General features: G+C 45.5%; 1 protein-coding gene across 1 annotated transcript; it reads right to left on the reverse strand.

The window, feature by feature from the left end:
- Nucleotides 1-13218: 13218 nt before the first annotated feature.
- Nucleotides 13219-18366, reverse strand: LOC119301474 (mitogen-activated protein kinase kinase kinase NPK1-like). Its single transcript, XM_037578440.1, has 17 exons — nt 17968-18366; nt 17825-17866; nt 17664-17729; nt 17460-17570; nt 17301-17381; nt 17124-17201; nt 16449-16531; nt 15734-15815; nt 15556-15656; nt 15392-15431; nt 15223-15282; nt 15089-15141; nt 14854-14992; nt 14505-14723; nt 14081-14424; nt 13894-13961; nt 13219-13810 (listed from the first exon to the last, which is right to left on the reverse strand). Exons 1-17 carry the CDS (start codon nt 18349-18351, stop codon nt 13731-13733), a joined length of 2031 nt encoding a protein of 676 aa, XP_037434337.1. The 5' UTR covers nt 18352-18366; the 3' UTR covers nt 13219-13730.
- Nucleotides 18367-18416: the final 50 nt, after the last annotated feature.

An 18416-nucleotide genomic window follows, 5' to 3' on the forward strand; every position in this document is an offset into this window, starting at 1 on the left:
CGCTAAGAGTATGACTCCTTCATCCGCGTTCTCGCAACGCTTCCGCTTAGCGATCTACAAGGGTATGTAGATGCACTCCCCTTCCCCTCGTTGCTAGATTACTCCATAGATTGATCTTGGTGATGCGTAGAAAATTTAAAAATTCTGCTACGTTCCCCAACAGTGGCATCATGAGCTAGGTCTATGCGTAGTTTCTATGCATGAGTAGAACACAAGTTGTTGTGGGCGTCGATTTTGTCAATTTACTTGCCGTTACTAGTCTTATCTTGATTCGGCGGCATCGTGGGATGAAGCGGCCCGGACCGACCTTACACGTACTCTTACGTGAGACAGGTTCCACCGACTGACATGCACTAGTTGCATAAGGTGGCTAGCGGGTGTCTATCTCTCCCACTTTAGTCGGATCGGATTTGATGAAAAGGGTCCTTATGAAGGGTAAATAGAAATTGGCATATCACGTTGTGGTTTTGGCGTAGGTAAGAAACGTTCTTGCTAAGAAACCTATAGCAGCCACATAAAAATTTGCAACAACAATTAGAGGACGTCTAACTTGTTTTTGCAGCATATGTCGTGTGATGTGATATGGCCAAAAGGATGTCATGAATGATATATGTGATGTATGAGATTGATCATGTTCTTGTAATAGGAATCACGACTTGCATGTCGATGAGTATGACAACCGGCAGGAGCCATAGGAGTTGTCTTAATTTATTTATGACTTGCATGTCAACATAAACGTCATGTAATTACTTTACTTTATTGCTAAACCGTTAGCCATAGTAGTAGAAGTAATAGATGACGAGACAACTTCATGAAGACACGATGATGGAGATCATGGTGTCATGCCGATGACGATGATGATCATGGCGCCCCGAAGATGGAGATCAAAAGGAGAAAAATGATATTGGCCATATCATGTCACTATTTGATTGCATTTGATATTTATCATGTTTTACATCTTATTTGCTTAGAACGACGGTAGCTTAAATAAGATGATCCCTCGCAATAATTTCAAGAAAGTGTTCCCCCTAACTTTGGACTGTTGCGAAGGTTCGTTGTTTTGAAGCACCACGTGATGATCGGGTGTGATAGATTCTAACGTTCGAATACAACGGGTGTAAGCCAGATTTACACACGCAATACACTTAGGTTGACTTGACGAGCCTAGCATGTATAGACATGGCCTCGGAACACGGAAGACCGAAAGGTCGAACATGAGTCGTATAGAAGATACGATCAACATGAAGATGTTCACCGATGATGACTAGTCCGTCTCACGTGATGATCGGACACGGCCTAGTTGACTCGGATCATGTATCACTTAGGTGACTAGAGGGATGTCTATCTGAGTGGGAGTTCATTATATATAATTTGATTAGATGAACTTATTTATCATGAACAATAGTCTAAGTTGTCTTTGCAAAAAGGGTTGTAGATCAATAGCTCGCGTTGTAGCTCCCTGTTTCAATACGTTCCTAGAGAAAGATTAAGTTGAAAGATATTGTAAGCAATGATGCGGACTAGGTCCGTAGTCCGAGGAGTGTCCTCACTGCTACACAGAAAGCTTACGTCTTTGATGCACCGCTCGATGTGCAAACCCCTACAACATCGTCTGTGGATGTTGTGAACACCTGACAGACACGTCCTGATGACTACTTGATAGTTTAGTACACCATACTTTACGGCTTAGAATCGGGATTCCAATGACGATTTGAACGCCATAAGACATATGAGATGTTCCAAGAGCTGAAATTGGGATTTCAGGCTCATGCCCGTGTTGAGAGGTATGAGACCTCTCACAAGTTCTTTTGCCAACAAGATGGAGGAGAATAGCTCAGCTAGTGAGCATGTGCTCAGAATGTCTGTGTGCTAAAACCACTTAAATCAAGTGGGAGTTAAACTTCTAGATAAGTTAGTGATTGATTGAGTTCTCTAGTCACTATCACTAAGCTACTAGATCTTTGTGATGAACTATGACATGCAAGGGATGGAGATGATCCCGGAGCTATTCGCGGTGCTTAAGACCGCAACAAGTAGAAATCAAGAAGGAGCATCAAGTGTTGATGGTTTAACAAGACCACTGGTTTCAAGAAGGGCAAGGGCAAGAAGGGAAACTTCATGAATGGCAAACCAGTTGCCGCTCCAGTGAAGGAACCCAAGGTTGAACCCAAACCCGAGACTAAGTGTTTCTATTGTAAGGGGAACGGTCACTGGTAGTGTAACTACCCCCAAATACATGGTAGATAAGAAGGCTGGCAACTTCAACAAAGTATATACGTGTTATTAATGTGTACCTTACTAGTACTCCTGGTAGCACTTGGGTATTGGATACCGGTTCAGTTGCTATTATTGGTGACTTGAAGCAAAAGCTATGGACTAAACGGAGACTGGCTAAGGGCGAGGTGACGATGTGTGTTGGAAGTATTTCCAAAGTTGATGAGATCACCATCGCACGCTCCATCTGCCTTCGGGGTTAGTATTGAACCTAGATAAATGTTATCCGGTGTCTACGTTGAGCATGCATATGATTAGATCATGTTCATTGCAATACGGTCATTCATTTAAGTTAGAGAATAATGGTTATTCTGTTTACATGAATGATACCTTTCATGGTCATGCACCCTATGTGAATGGTTCATTGAATCTCGGTCGTGGTAATACACATGTTCACGCCAAAATATGTAGAGTTAATAATGATAGTACCACTTTCTCGTGGCACTGCCACTTAGGTCATATTGCCGTAAGATGCATGAAGAAACTCCGTGTCGATGGATGTTTGGAGTCACTTGATTTTGAATCGCTTGACACATGCGAGCCATGCCTCATGGGCAGGATGACCAAGACCCCGTTTTCAGGTACAATGAAATGGGCAAGTGACTTGTTGGAAATCATACATGCTGATGCGTGTGATCCAATGAGAATTGAAGCGTGCGGTGGATATCGCTATTTTCTCATCTTCACTGACGATTTGAGTAGATAAAGGTATATTTACTTAATGAAGAACAAGTCTGAAACGTTTGAAAAGTTCAAGCGATTTCAGAGTGAAGTTAAGAATCATCATAACAAGAAGATCAAATTCCTACGATCTGATCGATGAGAATTTCTGAGTTATGAGCTTGGCAATTACTTAAGACATTGTGGAATTGTTTCACAGTTGAAGCCACCTAGAACACCACAGGGTAATGGTGTGTCCGGACGTCGTAATCGAACCCTATGAGATATGGTGCGATCTATGATGTCTCTTACTGATCTGCCGTTTTCATTTTGAGGTTATGCGTTAGAGACAGCTACATTCACTTTATATAGGACACCATCTAAGTCCGTTGAGATGACGTCGTATGAACATTGGTTTGGCAAGAAACCAAAGTTGTCGTTTCTTAATGTTTGGGGCTGTGATGCTTAAGGCTTCAGCCGGAGAAGCTCGAACCCAAAAGCGGACAAACACATCTTCATAGGATACCCAAAGGTGACAGTTGGGTGTACCTTCTATCTCAGATCCGAGGGCAATTTGTTTCTCACTAAGAATGGGTCTTTTCTCAAGAAGGAGTTTCTCTCGAAAGAATTGAGTGGGAGGAAGATAGAACTTGATGAGGTTCTTGAACCTCTACTTCAACCAGAAAGTGGTGCAACACAGAAAGATGTTTCTGTGGCGCCTATGTCAGTTGAAGAGGAAGTTAATGATAGTGATCATGAAGCTTTGGATCAAGTTGCTATCGAACCTCATAGGTCGACAAGGATATGTACTACTCCTGAGTGGTACGGTGATCCTGTCTTAGATATCATGTTGTCAGGCAACAATGAACCTACGAGCTATGGAGAAGCGACAGTGGGCCCGTATTCCGACAGATGGTTAGAAGCCATGAAATCCGAGATAGGATCCATGTATCAGAACACAGTATGGACTTCGGTGGACTTGCCCAATGATCGGCAAGACATTGAGAATAAATGGATCTTTAAGAAGAAGACGAACGCGGACGGTAATGTCACCGTCTATGAAGCTTGACTTGTGGCAAAGAGTTTCTCACAAGTTCAAGGAGTTGACTACGATGAGATTTTCTCACCCATAGCGATGCTTAAGTCCGTCGGAATCATGTTAGCATTAGCTGTATTTTTCGATTATGAAATCTGACAGATGGATGTCAAAACAAGTTTTCTTACCAGTTTTCGTAAGAAAGAGTTGTATGTGATGCAATCAAAGTTTTTGTCGATCCTAAGGATGCTAAAAGGTATGCTGGCTCCAGCGATCCTTCTATGGACTAGAGCAAGCATCTCGGAGTCGGAATATATGCTTTGATGGAGTGATCAAAGCTTTTAGGTTTATACAATGTTTGCTAGAAACTTGTATTTACAAGAAAGTGAGTGGGAGCACTACAACATATCTAATAAGTATATGTGGATGACATATTGTTGATCTGAAATAATGTAGAATTTCTGGAAAGCATAAACAGTTGTTTGAAGAGTGATTTTCAAAGGAAGACCTGGATAAAGCTGCTTACATATTGGGCATCAAGATCTATAGAGATAGACCAAGACGCCTGATGATACTTTCAAAGAACGCACACCTTGACATGATTTTGAAGGAGTTCAAAATAGATCAGTCAAAGAAGGGATTCTTACCTGAGTTGTAAGGTGTGAAGTTGAGTAAGACTTAAAGATTGACCACGGCAGAAGAAAGAGGAAGGACGAAGGTCGTCCCCTATGCTTTTGTCATAGGCTCTATACGGTATGCCATGCTGAGTACCGCACCTGATGTGTGCCTTGCCACATGTCTGGCAAGAGGGTACAAAGGTGATCTAGGAGTGAATCACCAGATAACGGTCAAAATTATCCTTAGAGGAATAAGGAAATGTTTCTCGGTTATGGAGGTGATAAAGAGTTCAACGTAAAGAGTTACGTCGATGCAAGCCTAACACCTATCCGGATAGCTCTGAGTAGAGATGCCGGATACGTATAATGGAGCAACAATTTGGAATAGCTCCAAGTGGAACGTGGTACCAGCATCTATGATATGACATAAAGTTTTGCGAAATACATAGGGATTTGAATATTGCAGACCCATTGACTACAACCTCTCTCACAAGCATAACATGATCAAACCCAGAACTCATTGAGTGATAATCACATAGTGATGTGAACTAGATTATTGACTCTAGTAAACTCTTTGGATGTTGGTTACATGGCGATGTGACCTGTGAGTGTTAATCACATGGCGATGTGAACTAGATTATTGACTCTAGTGCAAGTGAGAGAATGTTGGAAATATGCCCTAGAGGCAATAATAAATTGGTTATTATTATATTTCCTTGTTCATGATAATCGTTTATTACCCATGCTAGAATTGTATTGATAGGAAACTCAGATACATGTGTGGATACATAGACAACACCATGTCCCTAGTAAGCCTCTAGTTGACTAGCTCGTTGATCAATAGATGGTTACGGTTTCCTGACCATGGACATTGGATGTCGTTGATAACGGGATCACATCATTAGGAGAATGATGTGATGGACAAGACCCAATCCTAAGCCTAGCACAAGATCGTGTAGTTCGTATGCTAAAGCTTTTCTAATGTCAAGTATCATTTCCTTAGACCATGAGATTGTGCAACTCCCGGATACCGTAGGAATGCTTTGGGTGTACCAAACGTCACAACGTAACTGGGTGGCTATAAAGGTGCACTACAGGTATCTCCAAAAGTGTCTGTTGGGTTGGCACGAATCGAGACTGGGATTTGTCACTCCGTGTGACGGAGAGGTATCTCTGCGCCCACTCGGTAGGACATCATCATAATGTGCACAATGTGATCAAGGAGTTGATCACGGGATGATGTGTTATGGAACGAGTAAAGAGACTTGCCAGTAACGAGATTGAACAAGGTATCAGGATACCGATGATCGAATCTCGGGCAAGTAATAGACAAAGGGAATTGTATACGAGATTGATTGAATCCTTGACATCGTGGTTCATCCGATGAGATCATCGTGGAGCATGTGGGAGCCAACATGGGTATCCAGATCCCGCTGTTGGTTATTGACCGGAGAGTTGTCTCGGCCATGTCTGCATGATTCCCGAGCCCGTAGGGTCTACACACTTAAGGTTCGATGACGCTAGGGTTATAGGGAAAGTATGTACGCGGTTACCGAATGTTGTTCGGAGTCCCGGATGAGATCCAGGACATCACGAGGAGTTCCTGAATGGTCCGGAGGTAAAGATTCATATATAGGAAGTGAGGATTTGGCCAACGGAAGTGTTCCGGGCATCACCGGTAATGTACCGGGACCACCGAAAGGGTCCGGGGTCCACCGGGAGGGGCCACCAGCCCTAGAGGCTTGCGTGGGCCAATAGTTGGAAGGGACCAGCCCCTAGGTGGGCTGGGGCGCCCCCCACCAAGGCCCAAGGCGCCTCAAGAGAAGAGGGGGGCAAACCCTAGGGCAGATGGGCCCTAAGGCCCACCCCAGGTGCGCCTCCCCCTCTCCCCCTTTGGCCGCCACCCTAGATGGGATCTGGGGCTGCCGCACCCCTTGGGGTGGGAACCCTAGAGGGGGCGCAGCCCCCTCCCCCCCTATATATAGTTGAGGTCTAGGGGCTGCCCAAGACATGAGTTATTCTCTCCCAAGGCGCAACCCTACCTCTCTCCCTCCTTGTCTCTCGTAGTGCTTGGCGAAGCCCTGCTGGAGTTCCGCGCTCCTCCACCACCACCACGCCGTCGTGCTGCTACTGGATGGAGTCTTCCCCAACCTCTCCTTCTCCCCTTGCTGGATCAAGGCGTAGGAGACGTCACCGGGCTGCACGTGTGTTGAACGCGGAGGCGCCGTTGTTCGGCGCTTAGATCGGAATCAACCGCGATCTGAATCACTACGAGTACGACTCCTTCATCCGCGTTCTCGCAACGCTTCCGCTTAGCGATCTACAAGGGTATGTAGATGCACTCCCCTTCCCCTCGTTGCTAGATTACTCCATAGATTGATCTTGGTGATGCGTAGAAAATTTAAAAATTCTGCTACGTTCCCCAACAGCTGCCACCGGTGACTCCATCCCGTTCACCGTGTACACGGTGGACGGAAGAGCATGTATCCGGAACCCCGCCTCTCTGGATCCTGTACGGGAGAGGGGCGATTAGGCTTTTGGGGAGCGACTACGTGACTGCTCGCCTCCGATTGAGTACTTCCTCTACGTCCACGTCGCCTTCGTCATCACCATGTCCACTGACGCCAAACGTGCCACCGCCGAGAAGCTCGAAACCAAGAAGAAGGTCGCCGAGGACGCCGCTGCTGTCACCACCGTGGCCTCTGCCTGGCCGATTGGAGGGTATAACTTGTTTATCCCGCTCCTATTGATTTCTGTTTTAACCATGCTAGCGTTATCCATAGATGGATCTGTTATTAGCATAGTATGTACTTGCATGATCGAATATCAACATGTGTTTATTTCTGTCAATGCCATGCTAGTAATTTATTCATGGATTAATTTAATCGAAAAACTGTCTATTTACTCAGTAGTACAATGAGACCTTCCAAATGGATCACATCAATCCCTACTACTTAAAAACTGAGTAGCATTTAATTTCCTGCCAGGTAGAACTCTTCATCATTTACACGGCAGACGCACCTTCACAGTATATAGCTCAATCACATTAATTTACTTACTAAACCGCAACACTTTAATATGGGCAGGATTTGGTAAACATTTATTTACACAATCACACTTGTATGGACAGTTAAATCACGAGATAACAAACTAAAATATTTATATCCCGTTGCAGCACACGGGCATTGTCCTAGTGTAATCAATAAGGATTTTCTGTTAGGAAGTTTCCTAGTGTAGTTACATTCCTTTGGGTAGTTAGAGCATCTCTAGGAGACCCCTTAAAGTGGTCAAATCCGTAAAAAAAGAGGTGTTTACAGTTTCGGTCACGAAAACAACGTCTGGCAGATCCGGTAAAACTTGTTCGGCCCTTAAACCTTTTAAAGGGCACTGAAAATCTATCCACGAGAACCTTATATGTACAGTTTCGAAGGCAGTACACAGTTCAACCTGCAAACCGGTCAAACCTCATTAGAGCAGACGCGTCGTCGTGGAACTGGCCGGAATCTACCCGAATCTCACCGGAATCCGTCGCTACATGTCGAAAGAAGCCCTCGCACGCCGGAATTTGCCACCGCAGATCTGAATTGCAGCTGGCTCGACCTCCACTGCTGAGGCGAGGCCGTCCATGGGTATGGCGGAGCATGCCACCGGTGGCCCGAATCAGGGCGGGGCGACGCCAAAGAAGGGCAGGGGGTGTCGGGGAGCTCACGCGGCCACGCCGGTGGGGGGCGGGAGCTCACGCGGCCAAGCCATGGAGCGCGTGCGCGGCGGCAGGCGGTACCGACTCAATCTAGGACGGGAAGACGCGCCAAGGAGCATGCAGTCAGGGCGGGGGGGAGGCGGGCGGCGCCGGGGCGAGGCACGTCGTGGCCGGAGACGGGATCTGCCGGGACGGGAGGAAAAAAAGGGCTATAGTGGGATATAGTTTCATTTACGGGCCTGCTCTGCCCGGAGCAATTCGCACCGTAAAAACAGTTTGCAGTGCCCCTTAGAGCACTCCACTCGCGCCCCCAACAGGCCCCCAGGACGCGATTTTTCCGCCGGCGCCGAAAAAAACCCCAGTGGCGCCCCCAGGACGCCGAATTGCGCCGATTCGGCCAATTTTTTGGCCCGGCGATCTCAGGCCGAACCCAGCGCACTGGGGGCGCTTGGGGGCTCCGGAGGAAGGAAAAGCGCCACAGGGGCCACCACTGTCAGACGAAAAAAAATACTTTTCTCCGCCCAAATTCGCCCCCGCACTCTATATAGGACGACACCTGCCTTTTCACTGCCGTGCCGACCCTGATGTCGCCCACCTGCCACGGCCGGTGGTCCACCGTTAGAAAGGCCATTTCCCTGCCGAAAAGAGAGGGTTTCACCGCGCTGCCTCCATCCCGTTCCTGGGCGAGCTTTCCAGCGCTACGACCACACAAGCAGGGGATACCGGCGGCTGCGCACCTCCCACGCCCGCCAGGTGTTCGACGATTTGCCTGTTCGGTGATGGACTCCGACGACGAGGAGGCGGTCACGGCGCTGCTGGAGTAGGAAGCCGAGACCAACACCCAGGACGAAGAGCACCTCATGGTCCTCGCGGCTCTGGCCGGCCTGTTTGCGAGCAATGCAAAGCCGCGGCGAGGTGGCTCGGCGCCGGGCCGCCGTAAGAGCAAGTAGAGGCATCGGCTGGAGGGTTACTGCTTTCTCTACACCGACTACTTCGCCGACGCTCCACTGCACGACGAGAAAGTATTTCAGTGCCGTTATCGGATGAGCCGAAAGCTCTTCCTCAAGATTGCGAATTCCATCCGGGAGTTCGGCAACTACTTAATTTGCAAGAAGGATTGCACCGGCACACTTGGATTCACCTCACTCAGATGTGCATGACAGCTATGAGGATGCTTGCATACATAGCTCCCGGTGATACACTGGAAGACTATGGACGCATGGTCGAGTCCACCACCATTGAGTGTTTGTACAAGTTTGGCAGGGCGGTGGTGGCAGTGTTTGGACCACAATACTTGCGATCACCCAATGCTGAAGACACTGCTCGGATTCTAGCACAGAATGCAGCAAGAGGATTCCCTGGGATGCTTGGAAGCATCGACTACATGCATTGGGCATGGAAAAACTATCCATTTGCTTGGCATGGGATGTACAAAGGCGCCAAAGGAGCTTGCAGTGTGGTACTTGAGGCGGTGGTCACACAGGACCTCTGGATTTGGCACTCCTTCTTTGGTATGCCAGGAAATCACAGTGACATCAACGTACTGCAGTGCTCGAATGTCTTTGCCAAGCTTGTTGAAGGTCATGCTCCTCCGGTGAACTTCGAGGTCAATGGGCGCCACTAAAACAAGGGTACTACCTAGCAGATGGCATCTATCCGAGATGGTCCGCATTTGTGAAGACTAACCCCTGTGCCAGGAGGCAAAAACTCTTACTTTGCCAAGTGTCACGAGGCTTTCAAGAAGGATGTCGAGCGGGCATTTGGTGTGCTCCAATCTCGATTTGCTGTTGTCCAGTACCCCGCTCTGACCTGGTCGAAAGATCAAATATGGGAAGTCATGACTTGTTGTGTCATCTTGCACAACATGATCACTGTGAGCGAGCAGGAAGAGCTAGTATTCGACACTGAACCATATTACAGGCAGGGTCCTCTTGTCCAAGTTGATCACCAGTTACCAGCATCGTGGGTTGCCTTCCTCAATATGCGTTAGGAGATCCGAGACCCACAGGTGCATCAAGAACTGCAACACGATCCGGTGGAGCACCTATGGAGGCTCAAGGGCAACGCCTAGTTCGATGCGTGATGAACTATGAGTTTTAATTTGTGTTTGAATTATGAGTTTGCTTCGTTGAACTACTCAATTTGTATTAATTTATGTGACGAACTATGTGATAAAAATTAGTTTATGATGAATTTTGTGCCGAAGAATGATGAATTTGGGCCAATTTGCGCCAAATTTGGGCCGATATCGCTGGCTGGGGGCGAACTTTGGGGGGTCGGCTGGGAACCCGAGCCCCTCCCCCTCGCACGCCGAAACTACCGCCCGTTGGCCCCCAAGCGGCAATATTTCGACTCCCTGGGGGCCGAACGACTGGAGATGCTCTTATACTCGTTTTTATGGGTCAACTTTTAAGGGATCTACGAGAGATGCTCTTAGGATCCTATTTACTTTCCTAGTCCTAGCCATCCACGACTTGGTTGACATGCATTGTCCATATAACAGGCAGGCTATAGCGAGTGTACCGAGGAGTTAGATAGCTTTTGTTTATTCGTGAGTTACGAGATATATAGAAAAATGTTCGAGTTATGGGCGGCCATATCTTGTGTATTATCTATGATTTTTTCATCGTGAAAATTTACGAGCGACAGAGGGTTGATCATCATATCGATGCCTACATACTGATCCAAGGGGATCATTATTTTTATTTGTGTATTTTGTACGCGGGTGAAAATTATTATTGGAGGTTGTGAGGAGGAACAAGGTGGGTGACGAACAGTTGATCAAGAGTCGCCGTGAAAGATCGGGCCATCTGCACGCATGAATAAGCGTCTCGCTAGTTTGTGTTTCACCAGATAGCATTCAGTCTCCAAGGCAACTACCTTGGAAGTGGCACATTCTCTGTAACCACTTTAGAAATTCTGATCGAGCGGTGTTCGGAAATTTCGAGAGGGCAGCCGAAGGTTTGCCAACTATGTCGGTGGTTTCGAACGGAATGGTTGGCAACTTCGACATGCTAGAGTTTGCAACGGCTATATCTAGACGAACTACTCGGCGGTTCGACTGGAAGAGCTTGGCAGCTCTGAAAAGGTAGGAAAGTTAGCTACATATAGTGGAGGAAGTTCGAAGGCTTTTGAGGGCATTTGGTTTGAGTTTTAAGCACACGGGGAAAGAAACTCATCATAACATCATCATCCCTTTTAAATAGTATCAGCAATGTCTATGGACTCAGTGCGATTTTGGACCACTAAAATAAAAATGGAGAATCCTTAGCTTTGCCAACACTTTTCTTCATGATAATTTATGGGGGTCGCCTTTCATTTCCTTCGTTGCAACTAGAAGGAACTTTCCTGAGATAAGCTAGATAAATCATTAGTTTCTTGAGATATGTTGACATTAATTACCAAAAATCCATCAAGGGAATTAGATGCACTTTTAGGTTCCCCTCCCTCCTACTATCGATAGAGCAGTCGACGGGGGTGAGGAAACCCCGGTGATGTTGGTTGCCGGGTCACCTCTGTTTTCTCTTTTCCCTAAATGGTGTTGTGGCGATAGGTATCTCACTAGGAAAACTTCGACACTGGTGTTGGATTAGCGACGTTCTTATGAGAAGAGTTTCATCACCGCCGGCTCGACGTGAGCTTGATTTCACCATAGATGTAATTGCAACTTGTGAAGTAGAGGATGGCGGCGATGACCTCGACAAGATTCACGAAGATTTATCTTGTGTCTTTCCCACATCCTTTTTATTTTTTTGAATTCCTCCAAAAACACATATGCTAATTCTCAGTCAATGTTGAGAACTGTCAAAGATCCTGCAAGATACCATATTTTCTAATATGAAAAAACAAGTTCACCTAAGAAATACTATTTTTCAACCAACCGAAAGTGAGACGATACAATATGCTTTGCACCCAATGAAAAAGTTATCACAACTGTGAACAATTTTAGATATGTACAAACAAATTTGTAAAGCTGACCGGGGAAAGAGATTTTCCTCAATCCCAATTTCCCACAACAACTTTGCACCCAAAATATGTGAAGAATCGCTAAGGGCATGCATAATTTGTGTTTTGGTTTAGTGTGGGATTCGAGGTGGGCTGGGGGGAGGGGGCTAGCATACGGTGGTTTTGTGTTTTTGTTTAGTGTGGGATTCAAGGGGGGTGCTAACGCATACTGGGATCGTACTTTGGGTAATTGCACTAAAAATGGTCTGAATTCAGATTCACCTTCTTTGGCAAAGCTAATTCCAAATAGTTGTTTTGTTTCAGCTTCTAGTTTTTCCTGCAAGAATCTGTTTTTTTTTTAACCGGGCAAAAGACTTGCCAGCCTAAAGCCGAAACAAGCAGGGCAAGATCTAGACAGTACAGTAAAAGTATGTGTTATATGTAGAAGTGCATGTTTTAGCTGTTAGAAGAGACTAAGCAATACATTTATACATCAACATTGTATAATAGTTATAAGTTCTTTATGTCACCTCTTGTAAATGCTCACATGAATATAAGCACCTCTCTTGTACAAGGACTTGGATGATCCCTCTGTCAAAAAAAAAAGGGGACTTGGAGGATCTCAAGTCGTTAACCCATTTTTTTGTACTCCCTCCCCTAAACAGGACTTTGGTGTTGAAACTGTCGCCCTCCCTTCTCTGTTTTCTCATTGTCCTCTTTCATGTAATCCTGTCTACTCGATGAACACAACAAAGAGCAATTTCACCAATTTCCAATTTTTTTAGCAGATTAAACGTTTCTTCAGCAATGTTAAGTGTGTAGCAGAGTATGCAGGCCCTGATGTTGCTTTGTTCAGCTCGAATGAGAAAGAAGCAAATCATATCCTCGTATCATTTTATACTTTCAGCGAGAGAGAGAATCAAACTTACATAGTGGCATGTGTTCAGTATTGCAGCTGCTCAGAGTGTACAACAACTTCACCAAACTGAAGCGCCTGAAGGAAATTAACAATCAACAAACGAAATCTTCCATAATCTGCATTAGTTGGCTTATTACACGCTTTCCATAAACAAGCTCCATACAAAACCAAGCCCCATGCCCCATGTTGCTTGCCAACCCAAAATCTATACAACAAACTTTGTTTTCAATATATAGGCCTCAAATATAAGCCATGCGACTGAAACAGAGCACGCATAGCACCGCAAAGAATGAAAAATGCCACAACCCTTGGCAGGAAACTGTCAGCACAACGTTCTCCCAGGTTAGTACGCCGTTCTTCGGGTAGCGCTATGGTCATGGCCATGAGTCCAGAAGGCTGCCCCCTACCCCGGTCCTCTTTGAAGTTGGAAGAAGATCTACTTGCACCAGCCTGATTCGGGCAGCCATCTGGATATGCACTGTGTGGCGAACAATCAAGCCTTGCAGACTGTACTGCTGTTGCCGCCAGTCACTAGCACTGTATAGCTATCTTCGGTCACTGTGGAACGAGTGTTGCTGTCTATTGATGGCGCTCTCGCTTCCCGATGCTGGGCCGTCTACTTGGAGACGGTGTCTTGCCACAGCCAGCTAACCTCATCACTGTTGGTGAAATGAAATCAACATTCAATAAACTATTTCATGAGTCGACTTACTTAGGAGTAGGTAACAGAAGCTACACTTACCTCTTTCCCTCTCAAGCTCCTGGTCCAACTCCTCTTTCCATTTTCGTTGCCTCTCAGCAAAGCTGATGCTGTTATCAGAAATAAGTCCCCTATTAGATCATGTACCAGTGCTAGCAGAGATGCAATGCACCTAAGGTTTTTGCACATAATTTCAGTCATCGAAGCAAGGTTAGGTATGTAAGCAAACCTTGGGCTATCTTGGACATCAATATGAACTTTATCCCCAAGCTCATTGAGCTGAGGGGAAGCTATTTCTCTCAAAATCCGGCTGCTATCTACACCGCCGTCTCTTGAGAATTGCCTGCTGCAACTTTCAGCCATCGTACTGCTATTCAAAATGGTATCACAAGGCGTTGCCACCGCTGGACCTCCCCTCATCTTACCTGGAGGCGACTTTCCACGAGGGGGTAGTTTCGGACTATTTATGAATTTACCATTGGAAGTTTGATCAACTCCATGAGAGCTCCCGGCATTCACTTTATTGTAGAATTCTTCATATAAAGGTGTTTGTAGCTTCTTCAGATCAAGGGCCTGACGAGAAAACCAGCAAGTAGCATTTAAGTACTAGCAGTAAGGTACTGTATTTGTGTATTCTCATAAGTGTAAAGTACCTTTTCATCAAGAAATGCTTCTATTTTTGACTCGGTAAGTACATCGTCATCTTCACAACTTCCCTCGCAAGGGAAGGTAAAATCATTTTCGGTCATGCTGCTTTCAGGATGCTTGGCTAATCCACCAAATTCCCTCGACTGATGAGAACTTTGCTCTGGGCTCATGTCGTACTTGCTTTTCCAGTCATCATCAAATGGTTCAGACATAGGATTATAGCTCTGGAATTGACAGACCCCAGAATTAAACATGAGGACATAACAACTTCTTTCATATATCGAATTTTGAAATGCAGAGTAGAAGATCAAACGAAATTCTTAGAGAAGTTAACAGCTGAAGCAAAACTCTTACAGATCCAACTGCTGGATGATCGTCTTTGTCAGCAAACTCACACATGTCATCGTCATCACCACCACCCTCCCATAGGGGTTTGATTTTAGATGATCTGTTTGAATTAATTGTTGACCAGTTGCCAGAATGATTCAAACCCCTGGGAGCAATTAAATAAGTTGCAGTGTCATAAAAAGAAAACAAAAATGAGATTGTGTAGAATGGCACGAGCTCAGGAATCACAGGAGTTACTTACATCTCTGTTGGCGTATCCGCATCATGTGCGAAAAGCTCATTCACGGAAGCATCCTGTGTCATTGTTTAGAGAGGTTAGGTTAGTACTAAGCCAAACAAGCTGAGCAAGCGACGTCATTATGCCAGCAATCCAACCTTCTGTGGAGTACGATTGAGTAGCTGCCGGTCATCAAATTCTCCGGTCACAAACGGATGCTGCAATAAGTCGTTTGAGATGTCACATTTACAAACAAACGAAAATAGCATCATCATACACTTAGAACCATAGACATGTTTAAGATGCAGGAAATCAAATCGAATGTACCTTCAATAAATCTGACGCGCTAGACCTCAGCTCTGGTTCCCTGGAAGAAGAAAATTACCCACAGCAACAGATAAGAAAGTCAGAAAACTTCAGTTGCAAGTAGTTTTGTAATGCTTTCAGACAAAATATTAGTGAGGTGAAAGATATGACAACAACAGGCATACTTCTGCAGGCATTTCAGCAGAAAATCTTTAGCCTCTGGTGAGATATGTTCAGGTATTGGTGGGTGCGACTTTGTGGTTCCAACATGAAATAGAAGCGCGACCTGAAAAAGATTTCGTTAGTGCAATGAATAACCAAAAAATAAAACAACTTTTAGGACCTGGGAGGACAAAAGTTTACCTCCTGATACTGCTGGCTCCATGGTGGTTTACCAGTAGCCATTTCAATGACTGTGCATCCCACACTCCAGATATCTGCAGAGCTGAGAGATTGGAAGGGTGGGGATCAGCTCATAAAATAAGAACAAATAGAGAATGAGATGAATGAAATAGTTTTTTTGTACATTAGAATAATCTTATACTCCCTTAGTTGTTAGTACAAATTAGACATCCATAAGAATATTTTTTTAGGTAAACATCCATAAGAATATTTTTTTAGTGTATATTAAAGCTACAAATTAAATATTAGCCGATTATCTCACAATAAGAAATACTGTTGCTGCTTGCTGCTTGCTGCTCAGCTTGTTCTGTGCTTGGACAAAAATAAGGCATAAATAAACTAATACATCAAAATGGAACTGTAAGGCCCTATGGGTAACTCAGGAGGTAGACATATTGTTCTGACCAAGTAGTGCTTTCGTGCTTCCCCGAAATCTAGTAGTGGTCTAGTGGATAGTTCCAATCCAGGTCCATGATTTGGTATAAAACTTCCATTTTCCAAGTTATCAACTTATCATTGAAGCAGGGAAACTTTTAGCATTTTTTATTTCTTAAAAGTATTGGAAAAATATAGAACTAAAATATGGTACTCTGGGATTAATTAGTGCATAGGCTTTGGGCCTGTCCAAATTCAAAAATAAAGGCAAGAAATAAAGTACTGGAAGAGTTTCACATACAAGGTATGCCCACTCCCCACAATGACTTCAGGTGCCATCCAGTGTGGCGTGCCTTTCATCGTTTTAGCTGCTGTCATAGTAGCCTGACACCAAAGCATTGAACATTGTCGTTAAGTGCATTGACATGGGAATTACTTGCACAAAGAAAGCACAGTGACAAATGAATCATCACATCTACTAATGACAGATAAAGTTGTAGCAGGCGGATAACTTATATACAATGATGTTGCAACAAACGTGCGGAGTTATCAACAATACGGTGCGCAAGGGTCTTTCCATGAAATCAGTAATCATATTATTGTAAGTTAGGAGGATTGGCCCTGCAACATAAGATAATGTTACTCCGCAAGAAAATAAAGGGGGGGATAACAACATGTTATCCTTTGGACCATCCTATTTTGGAATTGCAAGTTTAACAAACCATGTATTAATCCTTGGATAAGCCTGCTCGGAACTAAACTCACACTTTTCACACTTCCATGTTTCATGCACACAGGTAGTCAAGAGCAATAAATAAGAATCCATAATCTGATGGCATAATTACACAGGAAAGGTTTAACATTTGCTATTCTGTTGTAAATTACTGTTTTGATCACTTGACAAGCACATGAAGGCTTTACTTCTTCCAAGCTAGATTATACTCGACCTTAACAGCATACTGAACATCGATCTTACCAACTTGGCAACTTGCTTAGATGCCCCAAAATCAGCAAGCTTAATGCAGCCTTTGTTATCAACAAGAATGTTTGCACCCTGAATTAAAAACAATCCCATGATCATCAAGATAATTAGCACAGCCAAACAATCAAATGACACAAAGACTCTAGTATATTCAGGCTTCAGAGTTTTTACCTTAATGTCTCTATGTATTATTGCATTGCTATGCAGATATTCCAACCCTTGCAAAATCTGCCTAGTATACTTCCTAATGACCTGATCAAAATACACAACGAATCAGTTTCTCTTCTGTGAGTCAAATCACAGAAAACCACATGATTGATGGTTACTTACTGCCTCCGGGAATGAACCGAGTTTTCCAAGAAGCGACTGGATAGACCCTCCAGGAACAAACTCCAGCAGGATATTCAGTGTGTCTTCCTCACGGACTGTCCCAAGGTACCTCTTCTCAAACCAAAGGAAGCACATAGATCAAACAACTAGTCTAGCAGTCAAGTATAGAGAATCTAAAATGTAATCGATCTTTCATCTACTAACCACAATATTGGGGTGCGAAAGGTTCTTGAGGAGCTTCACTTCTTCCTCAAGTTCTCTTATATGCGCCTAATCGTAGAAACAAAAGCCACAAATCACCTCACATAAAGGAAAGCCTCAACAACTAAACTGGTAACCAAATCGGTTGAAGAAGTGCTACTCACTTGGGCTTTCTCCCGGGTCGCGTTGGTGCTCCCGATCAAAACCTGGAACCGAAAATCATACAAGGGAGAGGAGTTAGTCTAACGAATGACTCCAAGTCTCCAGACAGTACAAACCAGATCACCAAATCGCGAAATCCCGGCACCTGCTTTACTGCGAGGAGCTCCCCGGTGTCCAGGTTCATCCCGAGGTAGACCTGCCCGAACGCGCCGGAGCCGATCATCTCGCCCTTCCGCCACCGGATCGGCGGGATCTCCCCCGCGCGGCCGCCCCCGTCGGCGGGCACGGGCGTCGGCGGCAGCAGGCGGCGCGGCGGCGAGGGGCTCTTGGAGATGAGCCCGAGCAGCCCCATCCCCCTCGACTTGCGGAGGCAGGAGCTGATCCGGACGCCGATACCCCCCGCAGGGCCCCCGCCGAGGGGGCCCGCCGGAGGCTCCGGGGGCGCGGCGGCGCTGGTGCGGAAGTTGATGGATCGGCGCACGGAGTCGAACAGATCGTGGAACCCGGCGCCGGCGGCGTCCCGTCGCATGGCCCGCGGTCTAGGCTCGGGCGCGCGCCTTCGGTGTCGTGTCGGCGGCGGCGTCGCGTCGGATG

This window comes from Triticum dicoccoides, chromosome 5A (assembly GCF_002162155.2).
Source record: "Triticum dicoccoides isolate Atlit2015 ecotype Zavitan chromosome 5A, WEW_v2.0, whole genome shotgun sequence".
Taxonomy (NCBI): domain Eukaryota; kingdom Viridiplantae; phylum Streptophyta; class Magnoliopsida; order Poales; family Poaceae; genus Triticum; species Triticum dicoccoides.

Coding starts and splice junctions, on each gene's coding strand:
- LOC119301474 (XM_037578440.1), bottom strand. CDS start 18,351: ATGCGACGGGACGCCGCCGGCGCCGGGTTCCACGATCTGTTCGACTCC. Junction 16,532..17,123: donor CTAAGCAAGTTGCCAAGTTG/GTAAGATCGATG, acceptor CTTTGGTGTCAG/GCTACTATGACAGCAGCTAA. Junction 15,283..15,391: donor GCGCGTCAGATTTATTGAAG/GTACATTCGATT, acceptor GACTTATTGCAG/CATCCGTTTGTGACCGGAGA.